We start from the raw sequence: 17,029 nt of genomic DNA, 5'->3' as shown, positions 1-17,029 counted from the left end.
TGAAGTGCTAGCTACTTTCATTGTCCTAGAGTATTGAAATACATACCTACATTATAGAAACACCCCTAACAGCCACTTGCACAGATGTAGATAGGAGAAAGGTAAAGGCAGAATGGACTACAGGAGTTTGAGATTACATGACTAATTCAGCAAAAGTGTTAAGAATGTGTGTCAGGCAAAAACTGACATTGCTGCTGACTCTTATTTGGTGCATAAATAAAGGATAAACGACATTTTGCATGAGCATTTCACTAAAATGAGAAGTGTCAGTAACTCCAAATATTTAGTAAGGAGTTTTAGCTTCTGAATACACACCACCCTACACTACACATCATTTCAACACTATGCTTAACAAATGAACATCTGTATGCTTCTGCAAATTAAAACATATATAGCATTGTTTCTAGTTTCCTTGTTTGTATTCCCTGCAGAACTGAAGATTGGTTTACTTCCACGGTGCGCGATATAGTACTTAGGAAGAACTGGGGGAAACAGAGCTGTCCCAAAGCCATGTCTTATTACATGCTGTTCACATGAGCACTCAATGTTTTCAATTGTTTAACAGTACGTATAAGCCCAAATAACTTCATGGTACTATCCAGGATTTTGCCCTACCTCATTTCTCATTTCTGGGCTGGGCTCATCACCACAGCTCTACCCACACCCATATCTCAACATGTAAGCCTAGTATTCCTTCGTATGTGAGAGAAGGTTTCTGAGAAAAGGGAGTTGTGTGTAACAGAGAAAAGCTGTCTCCCGCAGATAAATGAGTGGTATTTTGAAGACATACAAAGTTACACTTGTAGCAATTCAAAATGTTCCCTAAAAAGATCTTGAGACTTCTCTCACGGTGATGTCATGAGCGCCAGGTTCAGGCAACACAGGCTGAAAACGACAACTTACTTGCAAACTGTACAGGCAAAGCAGTTTGGATGGTAAGTTTTTCCCAGAGCTGTCACTACTTCTCCTTCAACAAACTCCCCACAGCCGTTGCAGCGGGTACCATACATGCGCTGGTAATCCAAGGTGCAAAGGTATTCCCCGTTCTTAATGAAAAAGCCTCCTTGTGCCAAGTCACAGCCACACACTGGAAGAAAGAAAACACAACGTAAATTGGAAAAATATACCCACAAAAGATTTCAGAAACAGTCTTTGCTGCCAACAAATGAGATTACCCTAGCAGTCTTGCTTCTTTACACTGGATTCTTGCCTTCACCTACTGTCACTACATGCCTTGACTACACAGGAAATGATTGGCATTCTCTGGCTTCAAGAGCCTTTGTAATAAAAAACTTATCCAGAGAAACCTACACAACTTAAACGCACTCTGGCCTCACCAAGACCTCAGTTACCTTGCATCATCCTGTTAATCATGTCAGCAGAGTTATATGGAAAAATGGAACTTGAGATTTGATTGCATGCTATTAAATATATGACACAGTATCAGATAGTAGCTTCAACTATCTGGTTTTATATTTTCCAGTCACGAAGAAAATGTGAAGTTACAAGGGACAGATAGCGTGTTAAAAGAAAAAAAAACTCACAACAAAAACTTGAAGCTCATGTCTCCTGCTAACCACCTACAGCATTGTGTTTGTCTTCCTGATCTCACTCTAACATTATCATTTAAGCTGGAAAGATTGTTCTCTGAGCAGATGAACCTGAGGACTCTACAACATGAAGACCTAAAGCAACTGCCACTGACCTGCTGCAGAAAGCAACATCCTGAAATCAACTGTACTGAATTACAGGGCACACACATACTGTAACTCAGCAAAGACACCGGAGGCAGATGAAATACAATTATGTCATATCAAGTTAGTGGTAGATGTGGATACATTACATTCTTAGGGAAAAGAAACAAAGACTGCCTTCAAAAGTATGTTCTGCACTGCATTTACACCTGGGCATCACCAATTTACAGTTCTACTAGGAACAGGATGCTCTACAGAGTTTTTGTTTTTGTTAATGCAGAGGACAGAAGACAGCTTGAAAGAGAGCAGTGAAGTCCCTTTAGCATAATTCTATGGCTTTGGACAGAAAAAGTGGTCAGCTTAACACAAACTTTATGCTATAACATGAACTGCAGTTCCCCCTCCAGCATTCCTGAACACATTTTCAATACACGTGGAACCTGCTCATTTCAGCACATCTTTTACACATCACTGGACCTTGTGAGAGTTTGCCTTCAGCAACTTGAAGTGCTTTCAGGAATGCTTCCAGCAGGGGAAGAGGTTAAGCCCCTGAGTGCAACATCACGCAAATCTCTTCCCACGGAAGGTCTGCACTGCATCAACATCTCCAAGCAGATAGCAAATGGAAGCGGTTTTACTGTGGCAGTAACAAGCTGCAGCTGAATTTACGTTCAGGGTCTTTGTTCAGGGTCAGCACACTGCTCAGTTACTCCACCTAAATATCTGCTTTCTGCCACACTGCAAACTGTGAATGAAGCTATTTGTTTGGAGCTAGCTTGGAGAACTCTTTATCATACAATGCAGACAGCCCCACTAACTCATAGAGACCACAACTGTTGGTTGATCCAAGCTCTACAATCTATTCCAGTGTTTGAGAGAAAACATTGTAGTAGTATCAACTACAACTCAGCAACAATAACAACATAAAAGACCACAACTACACAGACCTAACAGGTGCAGGTAGTTATTCAGCTCTGCATGTAGTACAGCGTTGTAGAAAACATCATAAATTACATGGTCATTAAAAAAAAATCACTTGAAGAGAAAAATTCCACGTAGTACAAGGGCTAATGGGAAATCCTCCCAGAGGCACTCATTGATTTTAGGCCATCAAAGCAAACCCACGCAGTTCTTTCTTACAAGGGCTCCTGAAAGAGTATCAGGAAGAAGGCATGGGTTCATTATCTACTTTTATCTACTTTTTGTTTCAGAATCGGTCATCCACTTTCAGCCTAAAACACAAGCCAGGTGATCCTACCTGCTTCACTGGTCTGTGTTCACATTGCTGTGAATTCATTCTAACAGATTTAAACTGGAAGAAAGAATGGAAGACAACCATTGCAGGGCAAACTCAGAAACTTTCAGCCTTTCAGTACAATGGCTTTGATCTTCAGAAGGCAAAATACAGCAGCTTACCTCCAGGAACTTACAACATAAATGTGCCAACAGCACAAAGGGTTCTGCCCTGTTCCCACATGCTTGCTCAAGGAAAACGTAGTCTGTGTGACACAGACTTGCTTTCACTTCAGGGTCTGGTGAGGAGCTGAAAATGTGTTTTCTTAAATAAAAGAGATTTTACTATTTTATGTACTACCACATATTTTTCCCTGCAAGCAAGTGCTTTATTTTAATAAGCTTTCACGTGGCTGCTTCTCTTTGAAACAATGAATATTTTAGAGATGTTGTGTGGTTTAGATTAACTCCTCCACTCCCCAACGACACTTGGATGCTGCTCCACCATCATTGCTTTAGAAAGTGTACCTGAAGTGTTCAGGGTAATTTTTCAGTTTTACAGCTAAGTACAGGGAGAAGGCCGCAGTAAAGAGAAAGATCGTGCATTAAAAATCTCACCCCATCTCTACTATGTGTAATTTATGATGCAAGCAGCCAAATCCTATGAGAATATACTGCTTCCTGAATGTACCAAATGTGAATAAGGAGTATTAACCATGTGTATTTTGGACAAAATCATTTCCCAAGAACCACTATTACCTTTAAATGTCTAATCTACATTGCTCTTGTGTCAGTCAATTACACACTACATTCTCTGGTACTTCGTGGATTGGATAATAACTCTACATTTGAATATAGAACAATGGCCATTTGAAAGTGGTAGCCATATATTGCTTTATTGGAAAAAAATAATTGTACTGATTGTAGGATGAAGGACTGTCAAGGATTTCTTTGACTTGGAGTCAAGAGTCAATCTAAGTATTAAATTATTCACCAGATACCTGCTTTGCTCTAAAAAACATTCATAGCATGACACTAGCATTTTTGGTCAGCACAAGAGGCAGAAAGCAATCCATTCCAGAACAGCCAAGTCCTATGACGAGAAAGTGACATGGGAGATGGGAGACTGAATTTCACAATTCTGCTTTAATTTGAGATGTCAAGGACTTGAACCTGAATCCAACATCCTGCAGTAGCATCAAAAACACTGCACTACTTGTTTTATGTGGGATTTTAAAAATAAATTGCTAGATGACTTCTTAAAAAATCCATATATAGCAGCTCCCAGTATTTTTGGTTTCAGCTGCTCCTATCACTTCTCTGTATATTGCTTTGTCTGTGGAATTGGAAACTACTGTTCTCAATGGTCTAGGACATCAACTTAAGCCTTTCACTGCAAGTAATTCCATTGTAACCCTCTTCATAACACTTGAAAACAGATCAAATACCATAAATTCTGATTATAAGGGATAAGTAAACAAGCAGCAGTTATTGAGAGTTCTTGACAAATATAAATATGAAATTCAAAAAGATGATCAGGGAAACAAGTTCCAGTTCATCCCTTGCCACAGATGCCAAGTATGTCATGTACGACATTCAGTCTCTCCCTTTTTATAATGGGCTAATATCCTATTAGCTAACTGCCTTGAAAATTTGAACTGCAAGGTGTTTGGGGTAGGGATTGTAAATTCTCTGAGTTGGTCTGCTGCTAAACCCTAGAGATCTAATGAATGTAATTGTAGCAGTAATTAATAGAATAGTAATAAAGAGTACCCACTAAGATGCAAGTTAGAATTGAAGCAGTATCAGTGCTGGCATTCTTCTGGTTTCACATTTCTGCATAGAACAGTGTTAATATTTCATGTGCAAACAAATTACATTTCACGGTGGCGTTAAATCCACAAGCAGACAAAACTCAATTATCAGTGTCTTTGGAGAATTACAGAGAACTACTGTTAAGGCACTATTATAACGCCACAAAAATGCTCTGAGATGGTACAGCTCTGGAAAAAAAGAAAACTTCTATTCTTCCATTTTTTTCTACTGACCTCCATTTTGTCTAAAATACTCTTCTCAAGTTAACGTTACATTATTATATAACCATCAGGCAGAAAATAATATGACCTTAGGCTAATCCTGATTTGGGGACCATCGAGTCATTTTCCACTTGAGATCTAGAGGTAAAGCATAAGTACATAGGTTTGCTTCTCCAAGTTACCTTTGATGGATTCTTACAGTTAAATCATGGAGAAATTGAGAATATCTACTGTAATGCCTAAAAGCTGTTAGATATTACTATTCAGTCTGCTAGAATCTGTGGTTGGAATGCATGAATCGGAGTACTAGGGGATAAAATTGGTTGGAAAGTCTTAAAAAGGCAGTAACAATATTTTTTAGAAAGATGCTCCCACTATCATCCTTTTCCCTACAAAGAATCCTTTCCACCCAATCCCTTATTCTTTTTGTCAGAATGAGTTAAATTCTCCCATACTGGCAAGTCAAGAATTCAGACACAAGTACAACTGCTTATTATGTGAACCACCAGCAGATTCATCATCTTTGGTGTCCTCACCGCAGGAAGCACACACAAATCTGCAAGAATTAAAGACAAGTCTTGGCAACTCCGCGTTACGATGGATTTTTGCAAGCAATTTAGCACATGTATTCCTATTGCTAATCGGATTTAAGCTACATGGGCTGAACAAGGGTCATCCAGACTGTTAACATTTGTGGTCAGAAAAATGCTGTTCCAACAGGCTGCTTTCAAGAGATTGAATCAGAAATATGACTGCATCCAGCCTTTGTTCTGGAGTCTGTATCAAAGGATTTAATACTCTGAACACGATTCTGCCCTCTCTTTCGAACGGAATGTGCTGGAACACATATGATGCACACTATACAGAGAATGCAGACCTACAAGAATTTTATTTCTTGAACCGTAGCAGAGCTACTGTTCTGCAACTTTGGAGCACAGGATTGGAGATGTTATCATTGCTGCTGTCAGCTCTCAAATCTGCTGTGCTGCACATGCAAGTCCAGAATATAGGAGCACTGGCACAGGCTGCCCAGAGAGGTGGTGGAGTCTCCTTTGGATATGTTCAACACCCACCTGGATGCCTACCTGTGCAACCTGGGCTAGGGAGCTGCTTTGGCAGAGGGGCTGGATTAGATGACCTCTAGAGGTCCCTTCCAACCCCTGCAACTCTGTGATTCTGTGATTTAAGAGCAACATAACTGCCTGTGATCTTCAATGACCGAGATCATTCTTAAGGTGAATCACTTCCAAGAGTTCACAGGGATGATGAAAATGGGGACATCAGAATTTTTCAAAACAAACAGAAAGAGAATTTGACCCTACTGAGTATTGTGCAGGATTTCCATGGGGTTATTATCAGAGACGATTGAAAAATGGGCCCTTTGCAAAACAAATTCACGTTGACGTTAAGTAAAAATTGTTTAATATCTGAGGAAACAAAACCACACACGGAGACTGCATGAGCATAGGCACTCGATCTGCGGAAATGAATGTGATTCATTACAAAAAGTCTGATGATCTGCTTTGCCATCATGCATTAAATAAGGTGCAAATTCAATTTCCTGTCAGCGTTTTTTCTTCCTCATATTTCTTGGCTTCACAGAATAATGCGGCTGTACTTATACAGGTAAATATGCACATATTCTTTAATTCTTAACAAGTAATGAGTTGTTTGAAGGTAGGAATTTGGCAAAATATCAGTTTATCATTTACATCTAAACAAATACACGGGAAAAAAAAAATCTGTTTCAGAGTTTTCTGGTGTTAATTTTTGGTAGTGGCTTTTGATTGGTTTTTATTTAATTTGTGTGGGTTTTTTCTATGTTTGTTTGTTTTCTTTGTTTGTTTTTGCCTAAGAGCTTAATAAATCCTGCACTGCTGAAAGCAAGGCTCATGTTTGTGTTCATTAAAGTATCAAGTTTCCCCATTTCAAACGAAGTAAGCGTTTGTCTGCCTTTGTTTCATTCCTCTTATCAGCAGTTTTCTAGACCAGAGAGCCTTTGGTTCCCTAAGTTGTTGAAGAAATGAATACATGCCCAAATACATATCAGCAGAACAGGTATTCACTTCCTTGGCCAGAAGAGGCAGCTGAAATGCTTCCTAAGCAAAAGGTGAAATGGCATTTCTCCTCTCCTCCTGTGCTTGGTGCAGGACCTCATAATGAGCATCCCCTAGCCTCTATCAGGCCTTGCTCCCGATGCCCTCAGAAATTTTGACCCTACATTCTGAACAACCAGCCTGCACAACTACTTAGTACCACCATTACAACCTAAATATCTCTCAATGGGGTACCTGAGCAAAATAGCCCAGTTCTTAATGTAAGCATTCACTCAACAGAAACCACTAGCTGTAAACTGTGTTTCACATAAGCTCAGAGTTTTAATTTAACCAACTTACTAATCAAATCAGTGTCGTGCGCTAAGTCCAACTCAGTCAGTATTCTTTGGTTTTCTTCTTAACACTGAAGATACAAATAACACTTCTGCACAGCAGAATCTTTCCTGTCTGAGCTTGACATGCATATATATCAGTCCTTCTGGCAATTGCAAGCACTCGACCTCAGCAGCTAGTGAACAACAACCATGTATAATGTAGCAATGCAACATTTTCCCAACTAAGGTATCAAACATTTGTGCACCAGGATGGAAACAACAGCAAGAATCACTCAACCGTTTAAAACACCTTTCAGATTAAACTAAGCACAAGGCAGAGATCAAAGTCATTTCTGGGTCTGTGGGAAGTGAACCTTGAAGAAAATGCAGTGAATGGGAAATTGTCAAAGTTTAGCCTTGGATTGCCTGGCTCTACATACTTTGATGAGAGATTTTTCAAAAAATAAGCAAAGCAAAGATGTAAAAATAAAATAAAAGGAAATCTACCTGACTTGATCCAACAAGCCAAGCAAACAAATTCCATGATTCTTGTGGGTCTCTTGTAACTTGGAATGTTCAATATACACTGACAACAAACCCAAGCAGCTTTCCATATTCTCAGAAGGATGCTATGCCCCACTCACCAAACACCTGTGAAGCATCCTGTTGGCCTTCTATTTTCCAAGGGATCTAGTTGCTTATTAAAATCTGACATGGCATCTGTCAGCACTCATCAACATCAGCCATGCTCTGTAATTAATTTCCTTTCTTGTCAGATGTTTGGTCGCTGAAAGGGACCTCGGGTCCAAGAAAACTAAGATCAGTGCTCCTCATTCTCTTGCACTGGGACTTTATACTACGAAAAGGATGCAGAGACGCAATTCAAGATCATGAATCAGACTCCAAAACTCAAGACCATCCAAAACAGGAGGTACTAACATTTCTGTTCTATTTGCATTTTGCTGCAACAACATTTCAAGCTCACATTTACCAGTGTTTTCTGTATGTTTAGAAATGCCCTTTGTCTAAAGGTAGACACTCAGGTTTAAAAACAAAAAAACCAACACTCAAAAAGGCTTAATAACGTTATCGGTTGCTTTAATAACTAAGCTGAAGAATGGAGTTCACAAGAGGGCAAGCAGAACCATAATGTACTAGAAGAGAATTATGAGCCAGTAGAGGTTTTATATAAAGAAGGCTTTTTGGTTCAGTGATTTGGAGCTTCGAGGCACCTTGTGCAATTTCCTGATATTCAGGAAGGAGTGCTTTCTATCGACCAGTCACATTAGCTTGCCCACAGATTGGTAATGTATTTGATAAATATTTGTGGAAATGCAGATATTTTTTCACAGTGCACTAGATATCTACTACAAGAGCATCCTCATATATAAACTTTCCATGCACTGATGCTGACCTATTAATAGCAGTAACAACCCAGCAGTCAGTCTGCAGCCTCCTCCTGCTGCCACAGAAGGAATCTGACAACAGATCAAAGGTCAAAGAACTAATGATTTAGAACACATTCCAGCCTGTTGATATACTGTTGGCTTATATGACCCTAGCTTCATCCCAGTCCTTCAAGGGAGGAACATCCAGTTCAAAGTCAAAGATTACAGAGCATCCCTGCATGCAAACTCAGGGACCCTCCTCCTTCCCATTAATCTCATTCAACTACAGATGATGTAGCCTTGCAAAAGTCATCACGCAGACAAAACAGAAGTGTCTAGAATTGGAACACATCAAAGGACACTGAAAATACACATTGATGTAGGTTTTCCTAAATAATCCTGAAAGACATTAACTCAAAAGAGGACAGATGGCACATTTGTTCTGTAACTAAGAGTCTCCTTTATGCTAATTTATAACGATGTTTTAAGGGAAGCTACAAGTTGCTTTCCATCAGGGAGCTGGCTTTGTGGAATGCTTCCTGAATGCCAAAACTCAGCTTTGTCTCATAATTAGCAATAGTAATAGCTGGTAATTGCTCTGATACTCCTATCGCATGTAAAATATACATATAATGTGAAACATTTCCCCTTGGCACAGCCTAATCAAATGGTAGACATTTATGGCACTTAGTGGGGACTAGAAAACTTTAGCACACCTCCCATTTTCACAAGTCATGACTGCTCATTTACAAGGTGGTGGGTTTATTTGTTCAGATTCTACCACATGGAAGCTGTGTTTTTTGGTTTATCTGCAATATCAAGAACAGGAACACTGCCCACTATTTGAAACGTTCCTAATATTATATTACTGTTAAGATAACGTAATGTATTTCTACATGTGCCAAAATCAAGCACTATAAATGTTTACCTTATTATGAACAAAGCTTAAAGCTTGTTCTACTAAGCAGCTGGCTGTAATGCAACTAGAATTTCTCTCTAATCCAAAAGATGAATCACAGGTTTATTATTAAGTCTTATGATACCAATTTTGCTAGCCTCAAAATTTCCTCTCCTAGTACTTGCAATAGGGTAAATTGGACTGTAATCAACTGACAATGATAAAAAAAAACATTCACATCAGATCACAATTTAAACTGAGATATTAAAATCTCTGCTAGTGCACATCAGAATTCATGGCCCGATCCCATGCACATTTATATGTGGAAGACACTGAAGTGAATAGTCTTAAATTTTTCAGAGAAGTTATTCATGTGCTTCAAAGTCTACAGGAACAATTCTACTATGTCATAAGCCACTAGTTCAGTCTTATTACCATTAACAGTTATTAAAGACAAAAAGTAAATCAATTAGGTCTCCAAGCTCAGTCCCATCTCACTCCAGCCTATCTAGGCCTCCTTTCTCTTCACTTGTTGCTTCCATTGCCAGGTAACCATTAACAATTTGATTTAAGAGGATGAATAGAAAATAAAACCTATTTATTACTACTGGAGATAAATGAATAATGAGACAAAACAGAATCCAATTAAATTTGCACTTCTAACACAGAACAGCAATTCCTTAGCAAGATGAGTGACTTTGTTGTAACACGGCAAAATATAATCTGCTCTGCTCGGTGCTCCTAGAGCTGTGCTCCTAAACATCTCACACTCATTCTCTGCCCATCATTCCCTTGTTAGTTCCAGCTCCATGCCAGCTGCTGGCTGCTTGAGATGCCTTGCCTACCAGAGGTCCCAGGGAGCTTGCTTTCTAGGGCACGAGTCACACCATTTTCAGCTCTGTTCTTTCAACAGCTCTTATCTGGACCCACAAATAGAACTAGCCAGTCTTGCTGGTCAGATAGGACAAAAGAGCAGTACGCATTTGGTTCTCAGTGCATGGAATAACAGATAGCTGCATCTTATCTTGGGGGTGTGGAAACACAGTCATTGGTAGAGGTTTTTCTTTCTGTCTTTGTCAGAGAGCAGTTTTACTCTGTTCTGAAACAGACCACTGAGAAGGACACAGCACCAAACTACACAGCTTGATGACTGATCACATTACATGACACACGATCACGTCTTGAGCTGGTTGAGGTAGCATGGAGGTTTAAGTCCTCGTGTTCCTACAGTGTAGCAACCACTGCTGGCATATGCATGCCAAGCAGTTACAGCAAATCTCTGACATAACCTAGGAAGTACAGTTATGATCACACCAAACGTGCTTAATACCATCACATAAATGAAGTTGTGAGCATTGACAGCAACAAGATAAAAGGAATTGCGCACACAGCAGACTGAAAATAAGTGGTAGAACTGAAATCATGCCACTTCACAGACAGTGCAACAGCTTTATGAGAAAATGGATTTTTTTTCCTCATCTTCACTACACTATCAGATTAAGTCTAGAGGTAAAAGGTTAAACATTTTCAGCAGGTGGAACAGCAGCCAGACAAGTTCAAGTTCATTCAAGATTATTATACTGTAGATGTATGATTTGAAGTCTCAAGAACAAACAACTATACAGAAAGGAGAAGGACAAGTAAAGCAGTTGTAGATGCAGATAATGCATTCTGCTGTCAGTATCTGGTGTTATTTCCTTTGGCTGACAACATAATGTTTAAACTGAGGAGATCTAACTTAACCTCCTGTAGAGGAGCAGTCATGTCAAATTAAAAGCTCATTAAACCAAGGAAAAAATGCTTAGTTTAGCAGCTGTGTCCCACTTGAATGAGCCATATGGACAGACAATATGAGTAAATAACTATACTGTTTAAACAAAAAGTGCATTTACTTAAATATGAGAGGCCGACAAAAAACAAGCTGTGAAAAAACAGGACTCAGAGCTAACTCCCTGACATAGTCCTTGTCTTCCTCTAAATGGAAGACAGACACAGAAGATGACAGAACTTACTGGCAAGCCCAACTAATGTGGCTTAGACTGAATGAGAGTTAGTAGGAGACTTAGCAGTAGTTGGAGACCAAAAAAGTGGAGGTTGTAAAAAGAAATGGGGGCTTTAAATAAGAGGGAGAATAGCAGAGGTCGAAAGCAATCAGAAGACAGTGGGAAAGTGAAGAACAACAGACAGAAGGGGAGAGCAGGAAAAAAACACAATGACTCCAAGCATGGCTCAAAGCTACTGTCAGACCCTAAGAAAAGCGGAGGCTAAGAAGGAGTAGGAGGTCGGGTAAAAATCCTTAGTGAAGATGAACAGGGACTGGGGGACTTTGAAAAAGAAGTAAGGGACAGAAATGTTGGAGGCTGAAAGGCAGCTGGATGCCAAAAGCGTGTATGAAAATAGGAAAAAAGTGGAGTGAGTGATAGGGAGTGGCAGGATGGAAAAAAGTAGATGACAAGAGGAAGCAGGAGGCTGGAAAGAGTAGTACATAGTTACAGAAATACAGGAATATTCCAAGCAGAACATGCTATTTTGAGTCTTCTAGTAGTGGTGAATTTATTCCCGACTGTCCAATATAATTTTTCTTCTAAATTACAGTGTAAATGTTTGCACACTGAATTTGTTGTGTGTGGTGTTGACCATTTTGCTGCTCATATATATGTGATTCAGCCCATTCAACAGTCATTCTTTACCTTCCTCACTAAACAAATACATGCACATGCTGAGCAAGAGGAATATCTGCTACTTTAGAGGCTGCAGGAAGCTTTATCCCTAAAAACTGGTCTAAATTTCATTTTCAGAAATCAACTTATTTCTAACAGATCCAGGTCCTACCTTTGCAGGTGAAGCATTTGATGTGAAAGTGTCTGGACTGAACACGGAGTACTTCACCTTTACATGGCTCTCCACACTTATGGCAGTGGATAACTGGCTTTTCAGATGGGTGATGAGGCTCTTGAGGATGGGCCACTGTTGAACAAAAAATATAATTCAAACCTACGCAAGAATACTTTCTCCTATATGCAAACATTTCATTCATTTATCATCAAAATGCACATTTATCTGAACACATTTCACATTGCCCCCCAAAAAGCCAACATTTTTCAAAATACAGCCTTTTCATAGAACAGCAGCCTAAACCATTCACATCTACCTCTGTCCACTGAGGCTGCCGTAGATGGGAACACAAGGAAAAATTCCCTTCACAGTTCAGGCAAAGAGAAAGAAAGGAAAGTAATTCCAAGTCATATTTTGTGAAAACAAAATGATCAAGGTAGCCTGACTTTGCATGCAAATGGCTATGTTAGAACTACAATTTTGCTACAGCATATACCTAGCACAGGGAAAGTACCAAAAAGAGGCTAACTTTGTTTCTGCTCCCAGCAATTCTGGAAGCAACAACTTACTGCATACAAATCAGATATATTATGAGTAGACAGAAATGACCAAGGCATATGCAGTATAGTCAGGGAGACAAAATTCCAGATACTAGTAAATTATCAGCCACCCCACCGCTCTGAGCTCTGTCTTTTATAAATGCCTTGGTAAAGAAATGCTGCTATCAACTCTGCATAAGATGTAGTAAATGCAAGATTATTAATAATAAAAATCAGTTTGAGTTAAGAGGAGTAACAGCACAAAGAACAGATAAGCAATCATTTCTGCTGCAAGTTCAGCCAAACTAACAAGGTAGCTGCTATTTTCTTCTTTTTCTTTTCTTCATTCCAAAACCTTCAAAGAAAATTCCTCTGCATTCCTCTACTCAAATGAAAAGCTTTGAATACCTCCTCTGGTAGCCTACTTCAATTATTTCCCCTGGTTTAGTCCAGAATCGGAATGCAGTTGGCAGTGCCGTCCGATATTAGCAGTCCATCTAAATACGACCTCACTAATTGCCTTGCCTTGAGTGAACTTCATCTAATAGGCTGCAATACAGTTCCATTTCAGGATCAGAAGATATTATTCTTCCATACAAAACTAAGAACAATTAGCTTGTTACCATGGAAATACACAGTTTTTGCAATAAGGGAAAAAAATAAATCCAAACACCAAACACCAAGAGAGAGATAATCAGAGGCAAAGGCTAGCAAAGTAAATGGTGAGGAAAATTCCACTTGTGACCCAGACAGCTCAAGACAGGCCCAATGCCAACTGAAGATAAGGTACGAGAGCAGATTTTTGAAGTTGCTCAGATGAGGAACTGTTCTGAGGATTTGGGCAAATGCTACCTAAGACCTGCATGGTACAGAGTGAAATCTATTCCTGAGTATTCTGCTCACAAACTCTTGCAGAGGACACCGTAACACATTCTGCATGCCAGCATCCAGACTTTCTGGTATTAATTTGAAAGACAAGCCTTTGCTATTTATTGGTTGTAAAAAACAAAACAAACATTTTCAAGATTGGTACAATCACGTAACTTCATGTTCTGCTTTTACAGCCATTTAAATGAACACAGACACAGAGTTGCTATTTCCAGACTGATCTCTTTAGTGAAGCTAATTATGTCACCCAGCTGACTGGCCTCAAACTGGAATTGTAGGTCAAGATTTGAGTAACAGACTTTTTCTCTTGCAAGGAATTGCTTGCAAGCTTTTCCCTCTGCAATATGCAATACACACAAGGCAAAGTTGACCCTTTATAGGCATCAGTGAGGACAGAATAGGGAATTAAAGATTAATACCTTCAAAAAGTAGTTTATTTAAACTGTTTCTGACTGAAGTCCAAATGAGTACATAAATTGTGAGGTGCTGTGAGCCCAAAAACTCTGAGCTAGAAATTAGGAGAAGCGCTGACCAGTTCAAAACCTTGAATTACAGTGGCAGACCCAGACCAGGTCACATACAGACTGCTGTTCATATGTCTTAATAACCTTAGTGGATGCTTACATATAAACTGATGAAAAGAAGTTGTATCTAAAAGAAAATTAGTATTTTCTTTTTATTTACACTAGCTAGGAGCAAACCTGCATGATCTGTTGTACACTGTGTGGTCCTCTTGGGTTACTCCAAAATGGATTAATTTCCAATTTAAAAGAATATAAATTAGTAATTTTGAGAGAGACAAGCTAGGCTATAGCTTCCATTCTTGCTTACAGGACCAGCTTAAGTAAATAATTAATGAAGACTTAATGCTTTCTTCATTTGGGTTTCCAATAAGACAGATCAATGGCCTATTAAACATCCCATTTACCTAGGACAGCATTTACAGACTGGGACAACTGGGAAGTCTGGATTAGATTTTTTACTTTAGAAAGAAAGGAAAAAAGCAAAAAATATATATTTTTAAACTTTACTGAGTAAAGTTTAGATCGGCCATGCCAGCACTGCTTTATGCAGGACAGATCTCTGCACAAAGTTCTAACAGCAATTACATGTTTTGCTGCCTCAGTCAGAAAAAGGACCTCAGTACTCACACCAAATCTTTGTGGAATGGAAATTACAGCTATTACCTGACAACTAGCAGTTGTTGAATTAAACAAGACAAAGAAAATAAATACTGCAGCCTCTCTTACTGATGATTTTCTCCCTGAGCTTGGGTCAAACACAGAACTGTAGGGAAACCAGACTTGAGCTAAGTGACACTTAGCTGCAGATCCTGCTGGCAAGCCTCCACGTCTCTGCTGCACACCACAAAATATTTTGACTTTTTATTCTAAGTCAGAAAGAAGCTTCTGGGAAGTGCCTTGCTTTAAGAATGCTGAAAACTGAGGTCACAGCTAAATACACATATTTCAATTCTACATGCAGCTGAAGTAGTAAAACAGCTTCCTTTAAATATAAACGTGAGGGCTACTCTCCTTGAAAAGCTGAATTAACCCATTAAACCCATCTGAGTGAGGGTCGTGCAGGACGGGACAGAGGTGGGCTGGCCCTGGGCAGAGGCTGCTGGCTGAGGAAGAAGCTGCTCTGGAATGAAGGCACCAGTGAACCAAGCTCAAGAGGCAGTGATGACATATCCCTCAATCCCTGTGCTCTCTTTGTGATGAGAAAAATTGCAGTAATTTTCTCTCACCCTTTGTGTTTCTCACAGAGATGAATGTCTGTCTCAACTGGTTGCAAAGCCTGTCTGTCTCTAGCCTGCAAGCTCTGAAGTCAACCCCTAGCTGCCAGGAACACATAACCAAGCAACTGCAGTCACTGGCTACAGCTGTGGGGCAGGAATCTTTGGGAATTGCAGGATACCCAGAGTGGAGGCGCTCCCATTGGGAGACAGGAGTGAGCTGCATGCTTGCACATGCAGGAAACAGCCTCAGGAAAAGCCTAGCCTGTAGCTTGCTCACACTATTGCCATTCAAATCATACCTAAAGAGTCATATTTTAACAATCCCTCTTCCTTTTTCAGTTTGACTTCTACAGAGTGCCAATTTGTCTCAGAGCTATTTTAACAGTCTTCATGTACTCAGAGTAGCTGTCTTTAGAGGCAGATATTAACATGCTGAACTAGTTAGCTAGGATGATAGGCTAGGATAGTTCACGAGAGAAACAGTTGAAAAAATGCACAAAGTAAAAATAAGAAACTCTTCATTTACACCAAAATAGCAGGTGAGAAACCAAATTTTCAAAAAGAAAGATGAAGCACATTAGTTTAAATAAGAAAACTGGCATTTGGTGACTTTTCTAAATATCTGTAAAGTATGTATACCACAGACAGAGCTGATGTCACACAAGGAATGGAATAAAAGATTTACAGACAAATGTCAGATTTACAGACAAATGTCAGATTTACAGACAAATGTCAGATTTACAGACCATCTAAATCATCTCACCTGATGTCTGTATCAAAATCTGACTGAAAATAATGAATTATAAGAAGTGTCAAATGATTCACTGTGAGTCCTCGAGGCCGTGCAAAGAATATTGCTCAAGTTAGCAGAAAAAGCAGAGGTTTTTTTCCAGAGAGCATGGAAATTCTATCTTACTGATGACTGCTGCTTACCTGTAGCAGCACTCAGCAAATGGTCCTCTGGGTCACCTTAACAGCAATCCATTCATGGATTTTAGGCAGCACCAATGAACTCACGTTTGAGTTACCCTAAGCTTCCTTTTTAAAGCTATAAGAACGATTCCATATGGTAAAAAGAACTGAATTCCCTTCTCAAGTATGAAAATATTAAAATGCTGACTTAAAAAAATCAAGTCTTCTGCTTTTCATCCCAAAGATTATCTAAGGACAGCCACTGACCTACTTAAGACAGCGGTCTCCTCGCAGTCTTCCAGTATCTGCACAGTGCCATACCGTTACTGCAATTTGATGCGTGGATGAAAAACGGTGAAAACCTTGCACAGAAACAGGGCTGTCACAGAGAAGATCCTTCAAAACAGAATTTGTAGTAAAATTACTTTGTTCAACCCTTGTTCTAGCTCTTGCTCCCTGCTCTGCAGCTTTGAGGGGATCCCTCAGCTTTCCTG

General features: G+C 39.5%; 1 protein-coding gene across 13 annotated transcripts in view; it reads right to left on the bottom strand.

Annotated features, from left to right (window-relative positions):
• ABLIM1 (actin binding LIM protein 1) overlaps positions 1–17,029 on the bottom strand; it is a 164,887-nt gene that overhangs the window by 73,656 nt on the left and 74,202 nt on the right. For all 13 annotated transcript variants that reach the window (XM_065746018.1, XM_065746026.1, XM_065746013.1 and 10 more), the window contains 2 exons: positions 12,453–12,587; positions 904–1,087 (listed from right to left, as the gene is read on the bottom strand). In XM_065746018.1, the coding sequence (XP_065602090.1) occupies positions 904–1,087; positions 12,453–12,587 (319 nt within the window). The remainder of the gene's footprint in view (positions 1–903; positions 1,088–12,452; positions 12,588–17,029) is intronic.

This window comes from Cyrtonyx montezumae, unplaced genomic scaffold, assembly GCF_038088225.1.
Source record: "Cyrtonyx montezumae isolate F1298 unplaced genomic scaffold, pur_monq_1.0 scaffold_4, whole genome shotgun sequence".
NCBI lineage: Eukaryota > Metazoa > Chordata > Aves > Galliformes > Odontophoridae > Cyrtonyx > Cyrtonyx montezumae.
This window is presented reverse-complemented; position numbering and strand designations above follow the sequence as displayed.